Here is a 14958-nt window from a genome sequence, read left to right as displayed (position 1 = left end):
GGTCTAATTTCACAGTGTGCAAACACAGTGACAAATGGTTCTACACTCTGTTCCTTTCAGCAAAAATCAAAGCACTTTGGGAGCCACAACATTTAATGTCCTTTTATGTCCTTATTTGCCAGCTTCTTGTTCGAATTTTCCCTTTCCACTTTAAATTCTGCCTGAGGTTCCAGAATATAAATGCGGCACCATTTAAGGTGGAAAAGGAAAATTCAAAAGAGAAGCTGACTTCATCTTTGCAATTTTTTGTGTATGACAGGTTCATTGCAGGTTTAACATTGCAGGAAACCAACTGCGCTGCTTATAAATGCGAAGTCCATTCATCTCCAAATGTTTGTGTTAAATCTCTCTCTTTGCCTTTTTGTTAGTTACTAACTACTAGTTACTACTTTATCAAATCTTCTATAAAATAGTGTTGATAGATAAAGGTGAGACTTAGAATTATCATGTTTACCATCCTTTATATAATTGAAACAATTTTTTTTTAATTAATGCAAGTTTCTTATTTGGAAAAAGTAAAACACACAAATTTGACCTACACTTTGACCTACATGGGACATGTACCAGGAGGAAGCCTTTGCTATCTAAGAAAAAGGAAAAAAAAAAAAAAAAATCATCAGAGAAAGACTAAAGTTTGCTAATGATTATCTGGGCAACAGATGTTGTTCTAGGCCACAGCCATGTTTGGCAAAAACCAAAGATAGCACTTGATCAGAAGAACCTCAAATCAACTATAAAGCATGATGGGGTAAAGTTTGGTGCTGCCTCGTGTCTTGGCCACCTTGGCCAAATAGAATAGAATAGTGATTGAATCAAGTATGAATTGTCTTTCATACCAAAGAGTGCTTGAGGAGAATGCAAGGCCATCTGCCAAGAATTTGTAAAGAAGTTGAAGGTGAAGAAGTGGACCTTCCAACAGGACAAAAACCCCAAACATACAAGTAAATTCACAAACAGATGTCTCAAAAAGTAGAAATGGACAGCTGTGGAATGGCCTAGTCAAAGCCCAGATCTGATGGGGTGGGTGCTGTGGGTGGATTTAAAGCTGTTTATGCAAGAAGCCCATCAAACATTGTTCCATTCTGCATGAAGCAGAGGGCAACAATTTCTCCCAGTAGATGACTGAAACTGGTAGACAGTTATAGGAAACGCCTACATAAAGCTGTTTCTGCCAAAGAGGCCGTACCAGTTACTGAACCCAGGGGTGCAGACTATTTCAAAAGACAAAAATGACATATCAGTATTTTTAAATAAATTATTATGAAGTTAAATTTCCATTATTTTTATTACATTTATTAATGTTTTTCTAAATACGCCATTTAATTGGAGATCTAATACTGACATGTTTTCATATATAAAAGAAAGAGAAACATTTCATGGGGTGTACTTATTTCTTCACATGACTGTATGTTGTTGGGAATGGACAAGTTTGGGAATGAACCTTCACCTGTCTTGAGTTTTTAAAGCCTGTGTAATGTTGACAACAATGAAAATAAATGTTTTCTTTAGGTATTATTTTGCTTTTTAACTCCTTTCAGGCACATCTTTGTCATGAATAGGTTTTAAAAAAATGCATTTTAGCCCAAATGTTAATGTCAAAGCTGTCATAAGTGTTTGAAGCATCAGGCAGTGTATTTATAGCCATTTTAATGTAATAACTTATTACAAGGGAGTTTTTACAGGTGCTATCAAAGGCATATGACACATTGGGCTTATTATTCAGTAACTACAGAGACATCAATGCAAACTGGTTGAGCACTTCTGTGGTTATAGGCAGGGTTGGGATAGCTGCTGAAAAATTAGTAGTTAGCTACTTTGTAGCTACTTTTCCACTGTTTGTAGCTAGCTACAATTTAGCCACTTTTTCAGAAAAAAGTAGTGGCTACTTTTTAGCTACTTTTTGAAAAGTAGTGCACTACATTTTAGCTACTTTAAGAGCGCGATTGCCAGAATGGTTGTGTAGATAAGAAACTGCATAATCATGTGCCATAAAGAAACATACAATTGAAAAGCTGCCAATAAACAAAAAGATCACCAAATGTAGGTTTAAGTGTAACCAACAATCAAACTTACACAACCAAAGGCGTGATATCCAACAAAAATGTAGACTAAGTAAAGGAAAAGTCAATCATTCCAGGTTTTTCTTAAAAAAATCAACAAAAATAACTGAATACAGAGCAAACAATTTAGAATTAGCATTGTCAGCAAATTAGCACTGTCAACTGTTGAAATAAAACTGTTCCAATTTACACATTTCAACAAAATACAGACAGACAATACATTCAGAGTCCTTTGTTAAACTTTAGCAACAGTTTAGCCTCAAAGGCCTCATCAATGACCCTGGCTCTGTTTAGGGTTAGAATCTGGCCTGAATAATCCCTCCACTGCTGCAGAGCTGCTGCGGCTCCTCAGCAGAACTAGATTTTTAGGTAAAATCCTCCTAACATAATCCTCCTTTGCTGTAAAACTGTTAAGGTCTCTGGAGTTAACTGATAATTCACCAACCTTTAACCTTGAAGACTGCTGGAGACAGCAATGCAGATAACAAAAATGTAAAGAGAAACAATTAAGACGAACATCGATAATTTGGAGATGAATGGATCTGCAAGGCTGAAGTCAGCTTACCATTCTCCTGCTTCTCGTTTGAATTGTCCCGTTCAACCTTAAATGGTGCCTGAGGTGCCAGATTGTACTGCTGTTCCTTAAATGGCGCAGCAGTAAAATCTGGCACCTCAGGCACCATTTAAGGTCGAATGGGACCGTTTGAACGAAAAGCTGGAGAATGAGAAGCGACTTCAACCTCCTAAAAAGTCTAACCTTGAGAGACATATTACAAGACGCTCACAGAGAAGTTTAATCAGTGAAAAGTGGCTATAGCTGAGCTAGAGGTTAAAGCAGAGCTAAGTAATTCTGTGTTTTCACTTACATTATATTTTTATCCTATACATCAGTACATACTGACATATTTATAGCCAAGATGGTAAAACAGACATTAAATATTGCGCAAAATGGCTCTTACCATTTTCTTTTGCCAAAGTGGTACCAAATTCCAGAAGAATATCTTTATGCTGATCTGAGGTCAGCTTTGGAATTTCCTATCTAATGATCAATGCTCATTCTGGACTGGGGAAGCTTGTCCTGGATCTGTGTAATTTCCACCTGGAGCCTGTGTTGAAGAAACCACAACACCAACTCATACTCTTAAAATAAACATACCAAAAATGGAGCAAAGGACCAGTTTTGGTTAAGGCTTGATATTGTAACAATAGAACTCTTTTTAAGTTCTATATAGAACTGTATACAACACATCCAACTCCATCAGTCTTAAGTAAGACTATGCAAATGACTATCTGTGTATAAATGGTTGTATATACAGCTCAGTTCTTTTGTCTTTGCTACAGAACTTTTGAAGAACCGTCTTTTTTAAGAGTGTAGAGTTGAAGGGGTTAAACTGCATTGTCCCAGCATTTGTCTTATCACTCTGCAGGAAATCAATGGAAGTCTCTGAGGTTCAGTAAATGTCTGAGCTGAATGACATCGAGTTTCCTGCAGGGGGCACTCAAGGTTTATAATCATATTGGATGAAAAACAATATGCTATGTGAGCTTAAAAGTAAAAAGATCTCATTTCCTTCAGATCTGGTTTTGACACACTTTTATTGTGATCTGCGTTCAGTAGGTGTTAATGTAGTGTGGTGTTTTATTAAATTTGTAGTAGCTGGTAATGAAGCACTGCGAACTGGTTAATAACAGCACACAGGACAATGGGCCTCATTCACCAGCCGATCCTAGGAAGAAATATCTTCTTAAAACCCACTTATGCAGTTTTTACGAAGATTCTGATGTTCACCAATGTTTTCCATCCATCCATTTTCTAAGCCGCTTCTCCGTCAGGGTTGCAGGGTTGCAGCCTATCCCAGCAGTCTTCGGGCGGAAGGCAGGATACACCCTGGACAGGTCGCCAGTCCATCGCAGGGCAGACAGACAGACACAGACAGTCACTCACACCTAGGGGCAATTTAGCATGTCCAATTGGTCTGACTGCATGTCTTTGGACTGTGGGAGGAAACCGGAGAACCCGGAGGAAACCCACGCAGACACTGGGAGAACATGCAAACTCCACACAGAGAGGACCCTGGTCACCCGGCCGGGGAATCGAACCCAGGCCCTCCTCGCTGTGAGGCGACAGCGCTACCCACCACGCCACCATGCCGCCCCCAATGTTTTCTTGTTTGGGATTTGTTCTTAGGTAAGAACAGAATCTACACACACTAAAGCAGAAAGGCGTAAACAATCCTCCAGTTTGAGAACACATCATGAATCTGATGTAGACTTTTTCTTAGGACCTTTTTCAAAAACAGATCTTAGGAAGATTTTAGTGAAAGGTCCTCTTTCAGGTATTTCAGAACAGCCATTACAAGATGCACATTATGATCTGCAGCTTTCCTGAGGGTTCTACAAATAATTCTTTATCTTGAGTCACAGAATGTCCAGAATACCTGTATGATTGTTACTCATGGCTTGAAAAGCTATTTCTTGCATTGATTGGTTTACCCCAACCCCTAAAAGTTCTATCTTCCCATGCCAAATAATAGATATTACAGTGGCCTATCCAAGACTCCTTTTCCCCTGAGAAAAGCTGCCTCAATTGAATATAATTAATAAAGTTTTAAAAGCTGTTGTGCCTTATATGAATAGTATTTGACTGATAAACCTAAGCCCTATCACTGGCAATAACCAAACATGTGGTATGGTTCAGTATTCATTTTTTTCTCACTTATTCCTCACTGAAATTCTGTAGAAAGTGCAAATTCTGAACTTCTAATCGACACCATATTTGTGTTTGTAGGTAGATGAAGAGATATTTGATTACGCTTTGAATATGATGGTTGTTTGTGTACAAAGAAAACCATCCTTAACATTTTTGTGTTTTTTGTTTGTTTTTTTAGCATCAAACCGAACAGAAACACTGCATACTTAGTAACTTGTCAATACATAATGTAAATGAAACTAATTGAGTAATTCACAATATTATTGAAAAAGACAGAGACTAAATTTTATTTATATAACAAAACAAAAGCAATTGCTGAATAATTAATTTAACAAGAGATATTATATATAAAATATAAAAAAAAAAATTGAGTTTCCAAAACTGGAAAAAATCATATACAAGTTCTCCTGGGACTCCTAACAATCATGCAAGACATGGTAGACCACCAAAACTAAATTACCATCAGACAAACAGCACTTAAAGCTTTTGTCTTTCAGAGACAGAAGAAAGTGTAGCTCCACTTTTGCTTCAGATCGGAAAAAATCCACAGGTGTTTCTGTCCATCCTTCCATTGTGAGAAGACAACACTATGGGTCTAAAAGGATATGTAGCTGTCAAGAAGCCATGACTGAGAAAGAAAATAGGCATTAAAATGTGCATATAAAAAAAAAAGAAGCTGCTGGTGTTCCCAGATCCATGGACTGACCACCCCAGAGTCCAGACCTCAAAAGCAGAAAATGCTAACAGCTTCTAAAACTGAACTTTGGAGGTGTGAGAAAAAATACCCTAGATTTAATTACAAACTCAAAGGCCTGCTTAAAAGAACAGAAGTTGTAATAAAACAAGGGTGGAGACACTAAATATTAAAGACTTACTGAGCATTTATGTGTATATAGAAATATATATGCACAGCATTGGGTGTAAGTAAATATATAATGATGCAATTACATTTGAATAGTAATGAAAGCAAAATGAAAGTAATCTCTAGTAACGTACCTCTAGACTTTCTAGGGTTAATATCCATTAATCTTTCAGTTGTAATGCAATGTCTACTTATTTATACAAATATGTAAGATTTAAATGAAGAGATTAGCTTTGTAAACATGGGTATTTTACACAGACAGCTTTAGAGTAATGACACATTACACAATAAACCATACCTGACACATCAATCAACAACTTCATTCAACATTTAGCTTTACCACTGCACATATTTCAAGCTGGCCTTCTGACAGGGGCAATGGAGAAAGTGAATGGGAACTGTAGTAGGCCTAACATTTAAATGTCAGTGTACACTCCCATGCAGAAACATGGGCCAAACCCAAAATGGCAAGACAATGGTCTTAAAAACAAACCATTAAACAAACAGATAAAGCAATGGGATGAGTTTCGTCTTTGATATCTGTTGAACTTGCAGACAGCCTTTATAGAAAGAAGAGTCAATATTGTCAAGAGTCAAAACAACTGAAAAACTTTGCCCAGACATATTGTGTTTAATATGAGACCAAATACTCTCTATAGGGTTCAAATCTGGACGCTGACCAGAGCAAAACCATCAGTAAAAACATATTTTGGTGAAGTCAGAGCACAGAACTGGTTATTCCTGTTAAAATGAAATCATTTTCTCCTCTAATTTCTCTTCAAAGTAATCTGTTCTGTACTGTTTAATTTCATGGCATGTCCTACGCTGCAGTGGCAGATCAGAGCTTTTCACATACTTCCTACTGGGGGCTTCATGGCCTTTGGTATGAAGACTGACAAAGCAGTCTTATTCACCCTTTTATGCATATTCTGTTATTGCATGCGACTGTGTCCAGCTCATAATGTCAGGCAAATAATGGAATATGACAAATATCTGCTTTTATGGTCAGTTTTGATCCGGTCACATGCCTTGTTGAACGTCACACAAATTCTTTTCCCAGGATTGACATGGCTGTCAGCCAGTCCTGCTCATAAAAGACCATCAAAACCTTTAGGATTAAACCGATTGCTTTGCTGCCCAATTGTCTGAAAGGTTACCACAAGAGACCACTAACTTTCTGTAGGACATCTTAAGATCCCTTTAGGACATCAGTTGCATCTAGAGTCAGTCCTAGAGCACCTGTTAAATAATTAGACTCTTTTATACTGTGACATCAACCAACACTGGCAGGAACTAATGGGACCTTTTAATGGTTTCTATGATTTTTTTCAGCAGGGAGAACTCAGCATTGCAGATGCTGCCCACTATCAACGTGTCTTTGCAAAACAGCATAGCCAGTTTACATATCCCTGATAGCAAGAGGATAGTGGACCTGTTTTAGCCCACTGATGGCAGAGCTGGTGGTGCACTGGCATTTTGTTCAGCGTTTTCTGGGCGGCCCACCAGTAGTTACGTTATTTCCACTTGTGATCGCTCATTTCCCACTTACAGTGCAGTTTTACTTGTTTTTGCTTCCTTCTTTTGTTTAGTTATACTTTGGAAATTAGTTTAGTAAATTAAATGAAGTATAAGTGCATTTAAAATCTGTTTGGGGAGATTTAAAATTAGTTAGAGCTTGTATTCAGGAGAATAATCTGGGTGGTCTGAGGGTGGACAAGTAGTGGCAAACAGCAAGTGGGGTGCTGACCTTAGCAAGCCAGCGGACCGATATGTGTGCGCTATCCGGGACACAGATGCAAAAACAGTACGCAGTGACAAAGTACCAACAACATCAAAGAGCTCATTCATTTTGCTGTATTTATATGTAGCCATGCTGTCATTTTTAAAATGGAATGTTCAACTTACTTCATTCTCATTTTGTTTACACTGAGACACAGAGACACAGATACAGCCGTGTGTCAGTTACACAGCCGTGTCTAATGCATTTAACTTCATGCACTTATCATTGCTAGCACAAATGCTAATTTCTGTTAGCATCGCTAGTGCCAAGCTAACCATGATTCACCTAAGCAGTTCATAGCAGCTGTAGCTAAAACACAGCTAACTCATGATTGACCAGACGTTCGGTAACATTTCAGCAACACTTCATCTGACTCTGTCAGTAAAGATATAAAGTCTGTAACTGAAGGGTCCTAGTTAGGCTGTTAGCTGTTAGCGTGTTAGCAGGCCGTATTTTGTTCATGAAATAAAGTGAAAACCCCACGTTCCCACGCATTAATAAAACGTGGCCACGCATTATTTTTTATTTCTACAGGAAGTCACCAGCAGGGCTCCATATTTTCCCGCTTAAGAGCCAAGCAATATAACATACAGCTTTTCTTCCAGTAACATCATAATTACGCTGTTATCTGGTTCCAAGCAATTTAATGTCAAAAGAAAGTTTTTTTTCCCCCATTAATTTACTTAATTTAACCAAAAATAATTTTATCTTGTGTCCATGCTTAACCCTGTTCCCCAAACCTGTTCCCCCTTTTAGAAAAAATGGAACATTCCATGATGATGATATATACAGGAGTTTGCCTCATGTTCTTGTTTTCTGCAGAATGAGCATCAGGCAAGTAAGTATTCTTATTCTATGTCAGTAATTTACACACACACACACACACACACACACACAAAATTGTATTTATGTAATTTATGCAAACTATGTGGTTATTAGTAGTTAGCATGCGACATGTGCACTCTGGTCACATGAGTCACATGTAAATCCAACTACAGAAAAATGGGTTGGAACTAAGATTTTAATGAAAATAGTTTGATTAAAACATAAAAAAATAAATCATATAGTGTCTGATTTGACAGCCTGGGGTGGGGAAATTTTATGAAAGTTAAGCACTTACTCTGAGTTGATAAATCACTGAAGAAAAAGTAGTTTAAGGCATAAAACGAACTCTGCTCATGTAAAGTGCCATCTAAAACCACCAGTGAATGTACATGTGTCTTCTGAGTTCTTTTATGTGGTGTTGATGATGGTAAAATAGTGAGAAAAATGAAAAAAAAAAAAAGTTTTTAGAGGGATGAAATTGACTTGTAAGAATTCTAAAAGTGTGTTTAAGGCCAAACCTTTATCTCAAAACGTATGTAAAATAGCACACACACACACACACACACACACACATTTTCTAAGCTGCTTCTCCCTCAGGGTCGCAAGGGTGGGGTACTGGATTCTATCCCAGTGGTCATCGTACGGAAGGCAGGATACATCCCGGACAGGTCAAATAGTAGTAAAATAGTAGTTTTGAGATAAAGTTTTGGTCTATCAGGCTGCGTATTCAATACTTATTTCATGTAATACATTTATGTGATGTAGCTTTCATTAAACCAGAGGTATTCAAACTGTGTTGTGTGGGAAATTGCAGGGGGGACTTTGTCATTAAACTGTTTTGTCATTAAACTGTACTTAATGTCATGTGCTGCTTTTTATTTTATTTTCTTTTCTTAGCCAGTTAATAATAGACAGATGGGATGATTTGACCTGATTTTCTTTAATCATAACTTGCAGAAGTTTGTATATTGACAAGTTGGTTTTAGCTGAGGGAAACCCAAGTTCTCAAAAAACTTGCAAGCATGCCCCAGGAGGAAAATGCTTAAATACTTCTGCATTAAACTCTTCAGATATTTGGTTCCTATTACCGCCGCTGGGAACAATTCTGAAAGTTTCTCTGCAATTGAGCGTTTCACATCAAACCAAACTTTGTTAAGCTGCAACCATTTAATTATATGAAAATTGCTGTGCATTGGTAGAATTCCTCTTTACCACCTGATTCAGCTGAGAGGAATTAATGCCCAGTGATGAAACTGAGTATATAAGAAAATAGTTTCTCTCAAATAGGGTATTTTCACTAAACTAGCATTGTAAATTCCACAAGTCATCTCAATCATGCGCAAAGAGAAATTTTGGCCTGGTGAAACCTAGACTTCCTCATTCTCACTTACTGTTTCTCAGAAATGCTCAGCGTGATAGTAAAACAAGCTGCACAAAGGATAGTAGCACAAGATGCAGCACATGCACATAATGATCATTCCTTTTGCTCTTAAACTGCTGAGTGATGTACTAAATTATTTACAGTGCACTACTGCAAATCTAAATTGGCTGTAGCTTCTTTTAAAATGGTTGATAATGGAAATTCCCAAAACTTTACGTTCTGAACTCATGCTCATAATGAAACCAGTTTGCTGTGGCAGAAATCTGTGTTGTTTTTAGGAAAACATCCAATAATGTACATAGAATATGTGTATATGTACAATGTGCAGTGCAGATTAGCAAGCATGCAGTGTTTCACTCACATGACATAAGTACCACTGATATCATGAATTAAAGTTCTGAATACAGCATAGAAGTTTGTTTATGGTAAATACTGTACATGGTGTGCTTCTTTAATGTCACTGTGAGCTGAAACAGTAACATGATATTTATGCATTGTGCATCAAAATGGGACAAACATACATTGTGCTATTTATAAAAAACCTTCCCTGTTCACATATGGTATGGTCATTCCAGTATTATGAGAGGTCAGGGGGTCAAACTCACATCCCCAAAGCCCAAAACTCTGAAGTAGTTTGCATTTTCCCCTCTTCTAACACAAGGTCATGCTAATTGGCTGATGAGTTGAGTCAGGCATGTTTTATAATGTCACATTCTTAACTTTGCAATGCTGTGGCCTGTCATGACTGGAAACACCTGTAATCCAGACACAGAATAAGGCACATAGGAATGGTTATAGGCATTTCCGTTTAAAATACACTATGTCCAAAAGTTTGTAGACACCTGCTCATCCAGAGTTTCTTTGAAGATGTATCAATGTGGATTTGTTCAGAAGTGTTGACAGTGGTGGTGATAGTAAGCAAACATCTAAAGGCTACTGCAAAGAAATCCTTAAATGGTTATAAATACATTACCTGATGTCTATGATATTGTTTAATGAGTGTTTAGCTATAAGCGTTTGGCCTAAAATCTACTTCTAAAATAAATTTATGGGAGAGAAATACATGCAGGCATGTAGGCATGTAGGTAGATACATGTAGGTTCACTAGCTGTGAATAACATAGAATATAATATGGCTATATTTGTGTTCTATCCATTGCAACCTCTGGTTTCCAACACCACCATTGTAAAGAAATCAGAGTAAGTTTCCCTGCACCATTTTACATCAAACCACTCTGAATGACTTTGTTTACATCATCCCTATACTCTTCTGTAAAGGCTGTACACTTGATTTTGGAATGTTGCTGTGAGGATGTGATTGCATTCAGCCACAGGAGCATTAATGAAGTCAGGTACTGATGTTGGATGATTAGTTTTGGATCACAAACATCACTCCAACTCATTGCAAAGGTATTGATGGAGAATGCAGTTCCACTGCCCCACTGTGCACTGTTGGGGAGCTTTGTACCTCAGAGCATCCGGTTCTATTGATTATGCTCTCTTATGGAGATGATACAAATTGAATGTGCACAACTGAACCCCATGTGTCAGCAATGGGTGCATGTTAAAGTAGCTGCACTCACTAATTACAAAGATTGTCTGAATGCTTTTGGACATATAGTGTATGTGGTATTCTTTTACTATCTCAAACAAGCTTCCTTCCAAACTATAATGAATACAGCACAATCCTTCAAAGCAAATACAATAGCTACTGTATAGACTACTAAGAGTAGATATTTCTGCCCTACATTACTCAGAAGTTTCTTATTACAAATCTGAAAAGCAAATTCTGATATTTATTTTTGTAGTTTTCATTTTTCACTGGAATATAATTAAAGTCCCCCGCGACCCTGACGGAGAAGCGGCTTAGAAAATGGATGGATGGATGGATGGATAATTAAAGTCAATCAAACCAACTCGGTGCTCTTTTGAGAAGTTTGTTTATTGAGTTCCACTCTCAACTATTTCAAAACTTAAAGTCACTCTCCACAGAACAAAAAGTAAAAAGTGCAGACACAAAGCGAAATAAGAAATCTTTGTACATCACAGTGTTTAGTGCTCAGCTGAACAAAAGTATTCACATTGAAAAACGTACATTCAGTGGAGAAATGTCAGATGTAAAATAAATATCTATATTTATATAGATATAAAAGAAAATATCTGCATAGTGAAAGTCCATGACTGATGAACAGCTGCCTTCTTTCTGTTGTCCTCAGGGTGTCTACAGAAAGAACCTTGAAGACAAATGACACTCTGGAGGTTCTTCTACTGTGAGCGCCTACAAAACAGCAAAAGCACTTCTTTGAATATAGATTCAGTGGGGAAAGTGTGTCCTGTTTACCAACAAATAACTATAAAAATGCTTATGAGTGTGAAGTTGGAGCTTTAATTTTTGCTAAAAATACTTAAACCAACCTGCTTTCCATCATCTTCTTGATGAGCTCCTGGATAAACTTGGACTCTGGGTTCAAGCATTTCTTCCCTGCACCGTCCTTCAGAGTAGCACTGCACGTCAACACAAGGATGAGCATGGGTTAAGAGACTGAATCAACCAGCAAGTGTACTGAAGAAAGTGGTTCTTCTGTGGAATCACCTCAAAAATGACTTTTTGGCATCTTTATTTTTATGAATTTAGTTGTGGTCCTTACATGATCTCTTGTTTTCCACAGGAGGGGCTTGCAGGCAAAATATCAAGTTTCTCAACCCGATTTAGACGAAGCATTTTGAGGCCGCCATCAGCACATAAACACCTTCCTCTGGGGTCTCTTGCCTGTCCTGGAACACAAAGTGTCTCTCATGAAGATCATCTAAAACACTTAGAATCAATGCAAGCAGGTCTGTGATCACTGGTTGGCGATTCTAATGTTTTCATGAAAAGCTCCAGACTTTCTTACCCCTGACGTCGACCACGAGCAGACAGATGAGAGCCAAAGCTGCAAACGTCTTCATTTCAGTGTCGGTCTTGAAGATCTGCTCAGGTTCAGAGATGGCTTGAAGTTCTACTAGTGAGTGAAGCTGATCTAGTGCTTTAATTTATGCTCTAAACTGGGGCTTCCCCACCTGAGATTGTGTCTTTGTGGTTGTTTTGATTTAAATCCAATTTTACTTTTTGTTTCACAGTGCTGTAGGTTCCTTTTTCTTGCAGTCTTTTAATTTCTCGGAAACTTTCTCTGAATACTGCTAAGCTCTCGTGCAGGGGAGTATCAGGGCTGAACTTCAGATGAATTTATAAAAGTGTGCAGACAGTTACTTGTGAAAACAAATATTATAAAAGTTTGCAGGCTGACTTGTTTCATGTATCAGGCTACGTTGCAGAGTTATAACAAAATCAACCACTTTTTGTGAACTATTAATCCCCATTCACATCCTTAGTAGATGAAAGTGAAAAAAAGGCATTCCTGCTTTGAAACTGATGCACAGTAAGCAGATGCGCATCAGGTTAGTTAAATTAGGTGAGTTCAATATTTCCACCTGCACACCTGTGAAACTGAAAATTGATTCCATTGTAGCTCTCTTTCAACAGAAATCAAGGCTATTAGGCTGTGAACTGCTGTGTCTGATCCACTCATACCAGCACAAACACACACATACCACCACCACTTCAGTGTTACTGCAGTGCTGAGAAGGATCCATCACCCAAATAGTACATGCTCTATCCATGGGGCTCCTGACCACTGAAGAACAGGGTAAAAAGGGGCTAACAAAGTACGCAGAGAAACAGATGGACTACAGTCTGTAACTGTAGAACTATAAAGTGCACCTATATAGTAAGTGGAGCTGATAAAGTGGACAATGAGTGTAGAAACAAGGAGGTAGTTATAATGTTATGTCTGATTGGTGTGTGTACAGACATTCACATTCAGAGTCTTTATTAAACTTCAGCAACACTTTAGCTTCAAAATCCTCATCAGTGACTCTGGCTCTGTTTGGGGTGAGAGTCAGGCCTGAATAGTCTCTCCACTGTTGCAGAGCTGCTGCCCGTGTTGCCAACTTAGCAACTTTGTCGCTATATTTAGTGACTTTTCTGACGCCTCTAGCGTCTTTTTCTGGTGTTATTGGAGACTTTTGGAGACTCTGAGGTGAACACACATGTTCTTCAGTTACTCTCCTCAGCGAGCAGCGGGTGCTGCCGTGAGCCCTGTCCCACAACACGCACAGTGCTCAGTCTCACAGTCAGAGCAGACCCACACCGCTCCACGTCCGCACTGCAAATGAACTGAGCATGCCCACAGCCGCCGCTGACCCCGCCCCCTATTTACAGAGCAGGTTAAGATAAGATAAGATAAGATAAGATAAGATAAGATAAGATAAGATAAGATAAGATAAGATAAGATAAGGCTTTATTGTCATTCGCATCACATGTAATAAATGAGGTGGAATGAATAATGGACTCAGGGTCCCAGGCAACCTCCTACCTTATTATTTTATATAGTTCTAACATATTTAAGGTGTTTTTTATTCACTTTTTTCTCTCCCACAATGTTATTCCTTTATTCTACAGCTTCAAAAACACGCAAAAAACAATTATGCAAATTAGGTGATGGCATCATTCAGCGACTTCTAGCGGTTTTTAGCACAGCCAATAGCTACTTACTGAGGAGTTGGCAACACTGGCTGCTGCGGCTCCACAGCAGAACTATTTTTAGGTAAAATAACATAATCATCATCCTTTGCTGTAAAATCATTATAACACACAACATTATACGTTATAACACAGTTTGCACAATAAAATGCACAGACTGATGGTCACCATAGCAACGCAGAGAACGAAACAGCAAAGAGAGAGAAGACAAACATCGATAATTTGGAGATTAATGGACCTTTAACCTGCAACAACTCATGAAACTGAAGTCGCTTCTCTTTCTCCTGCTTCTCGTTCGACTTCTCCCGGTCCAACTTAAATGGCGCAGCAGGGGAATTTGGCACCTCAGGCACCATTTAAGGTGGAATGGGACAATTCGAACGAGAAGCTGGAGAATGAGAAGCGACTTCAACCTCATAAAAAGTCAAACATTGAGAGACATTTTACAAGAAACTTGTGGAGAAGTTTCCTGAGAAGCGAGTCTGTGTTTATATGTTCAGCCTGTATCAGCACATCAGCACAACTGAGACATACTTACAGCCGAGACGGTAAAACGGACAGAAAATGTTGGGCCTCCAAGGTGGTTTCTCTATTGCTGAATGGACAAAACGGCTCTTCTTGACATTTTGGTTGCGGCCCCTGAGTTAAGCCTATTGGTAAGGGGTGAACGGCACACGTACCTGTTTGCTCGAATTGTCTTCAGCTCAGTCAGGTTTGCACAGTTGCCACCAGCCCAGTGAACGACTGCGCTCTGTGGTT

At 38.4% G+C, this 14958-nt stretch overlaps 1 protein-coding gene across 1 annotated transcript; it reads right to left on the bottom strand.

Annotated features, from left to right (window-relative positions):
* Positions 1-11541: 11541 nt before the first annotated feature.
* Positions 11542-12721, bottom strand: LOC108431782 (C-X-C motif chemokine 11-6-like). Its single transcript, XM_017705142.2, has 4 exons — positions 12512-12721; positions 12266-12392; positions 12033-12122; positions 11542-11895 (listed from the first exon to the last, which is right to left on the bottom strand). The coding sequence occupies exons 1-4, from the start codon at positions 12564-12566 to the stop codon at positions 11883-11885; spliced, it is 285 nt and encodes a 94-aa protein (XP_017560631.1). The 5' UTR covers positions 12567-12721; the 3' UTR covers positions 11542-11882.
* Positions 12722-14958: the final 2237 nt, after the last annotated feature.

This window comes from Pygocentrus nattereri, chromosome 20 (genome assembly GCF_015220715.1).
Source record: "Pygocentrus nattereri isolate fPygNat1 chromosome 20, fPygNat1.pri, whole genome shotgun sequence".
NCBI classification, from domain to species: Eukaryota; Metazoa; Chordata; class Actinopteri; order Characiformes; family Serrasalmidae; genus Pygocentrus; species Pygocentrus nattereri.
The sequence above is the reverse complement of the archived record's forward strand: the minus strand, read 5'-3'. Positions and strand labels throughout refer to the sequence as shown.

Coding starts and splice junctions, on each gene's coding strand:
- LOC108431782 (XM_017705142.2), bottom strand. CDS start 12,566: ATGAAGACGTTTGCAGCTTTGGCTCTCATCTGTCTGCTCGTGGTCGAC. Junction 12,393..12,511: donor GCTCGTGGTCGACGTCAGGG/GTAAGAAAGTCT, acceptor TTTGTGTTCCAG/GACAGGCAAGAGACCCCAGA. Junction 12,123..12,265: donor TGTGGAAAACAAGAGATCAT/GTAAGGACCACA, acceptor GTTGACGTGCAG/TGCTACTCTGAAGGACGGTG.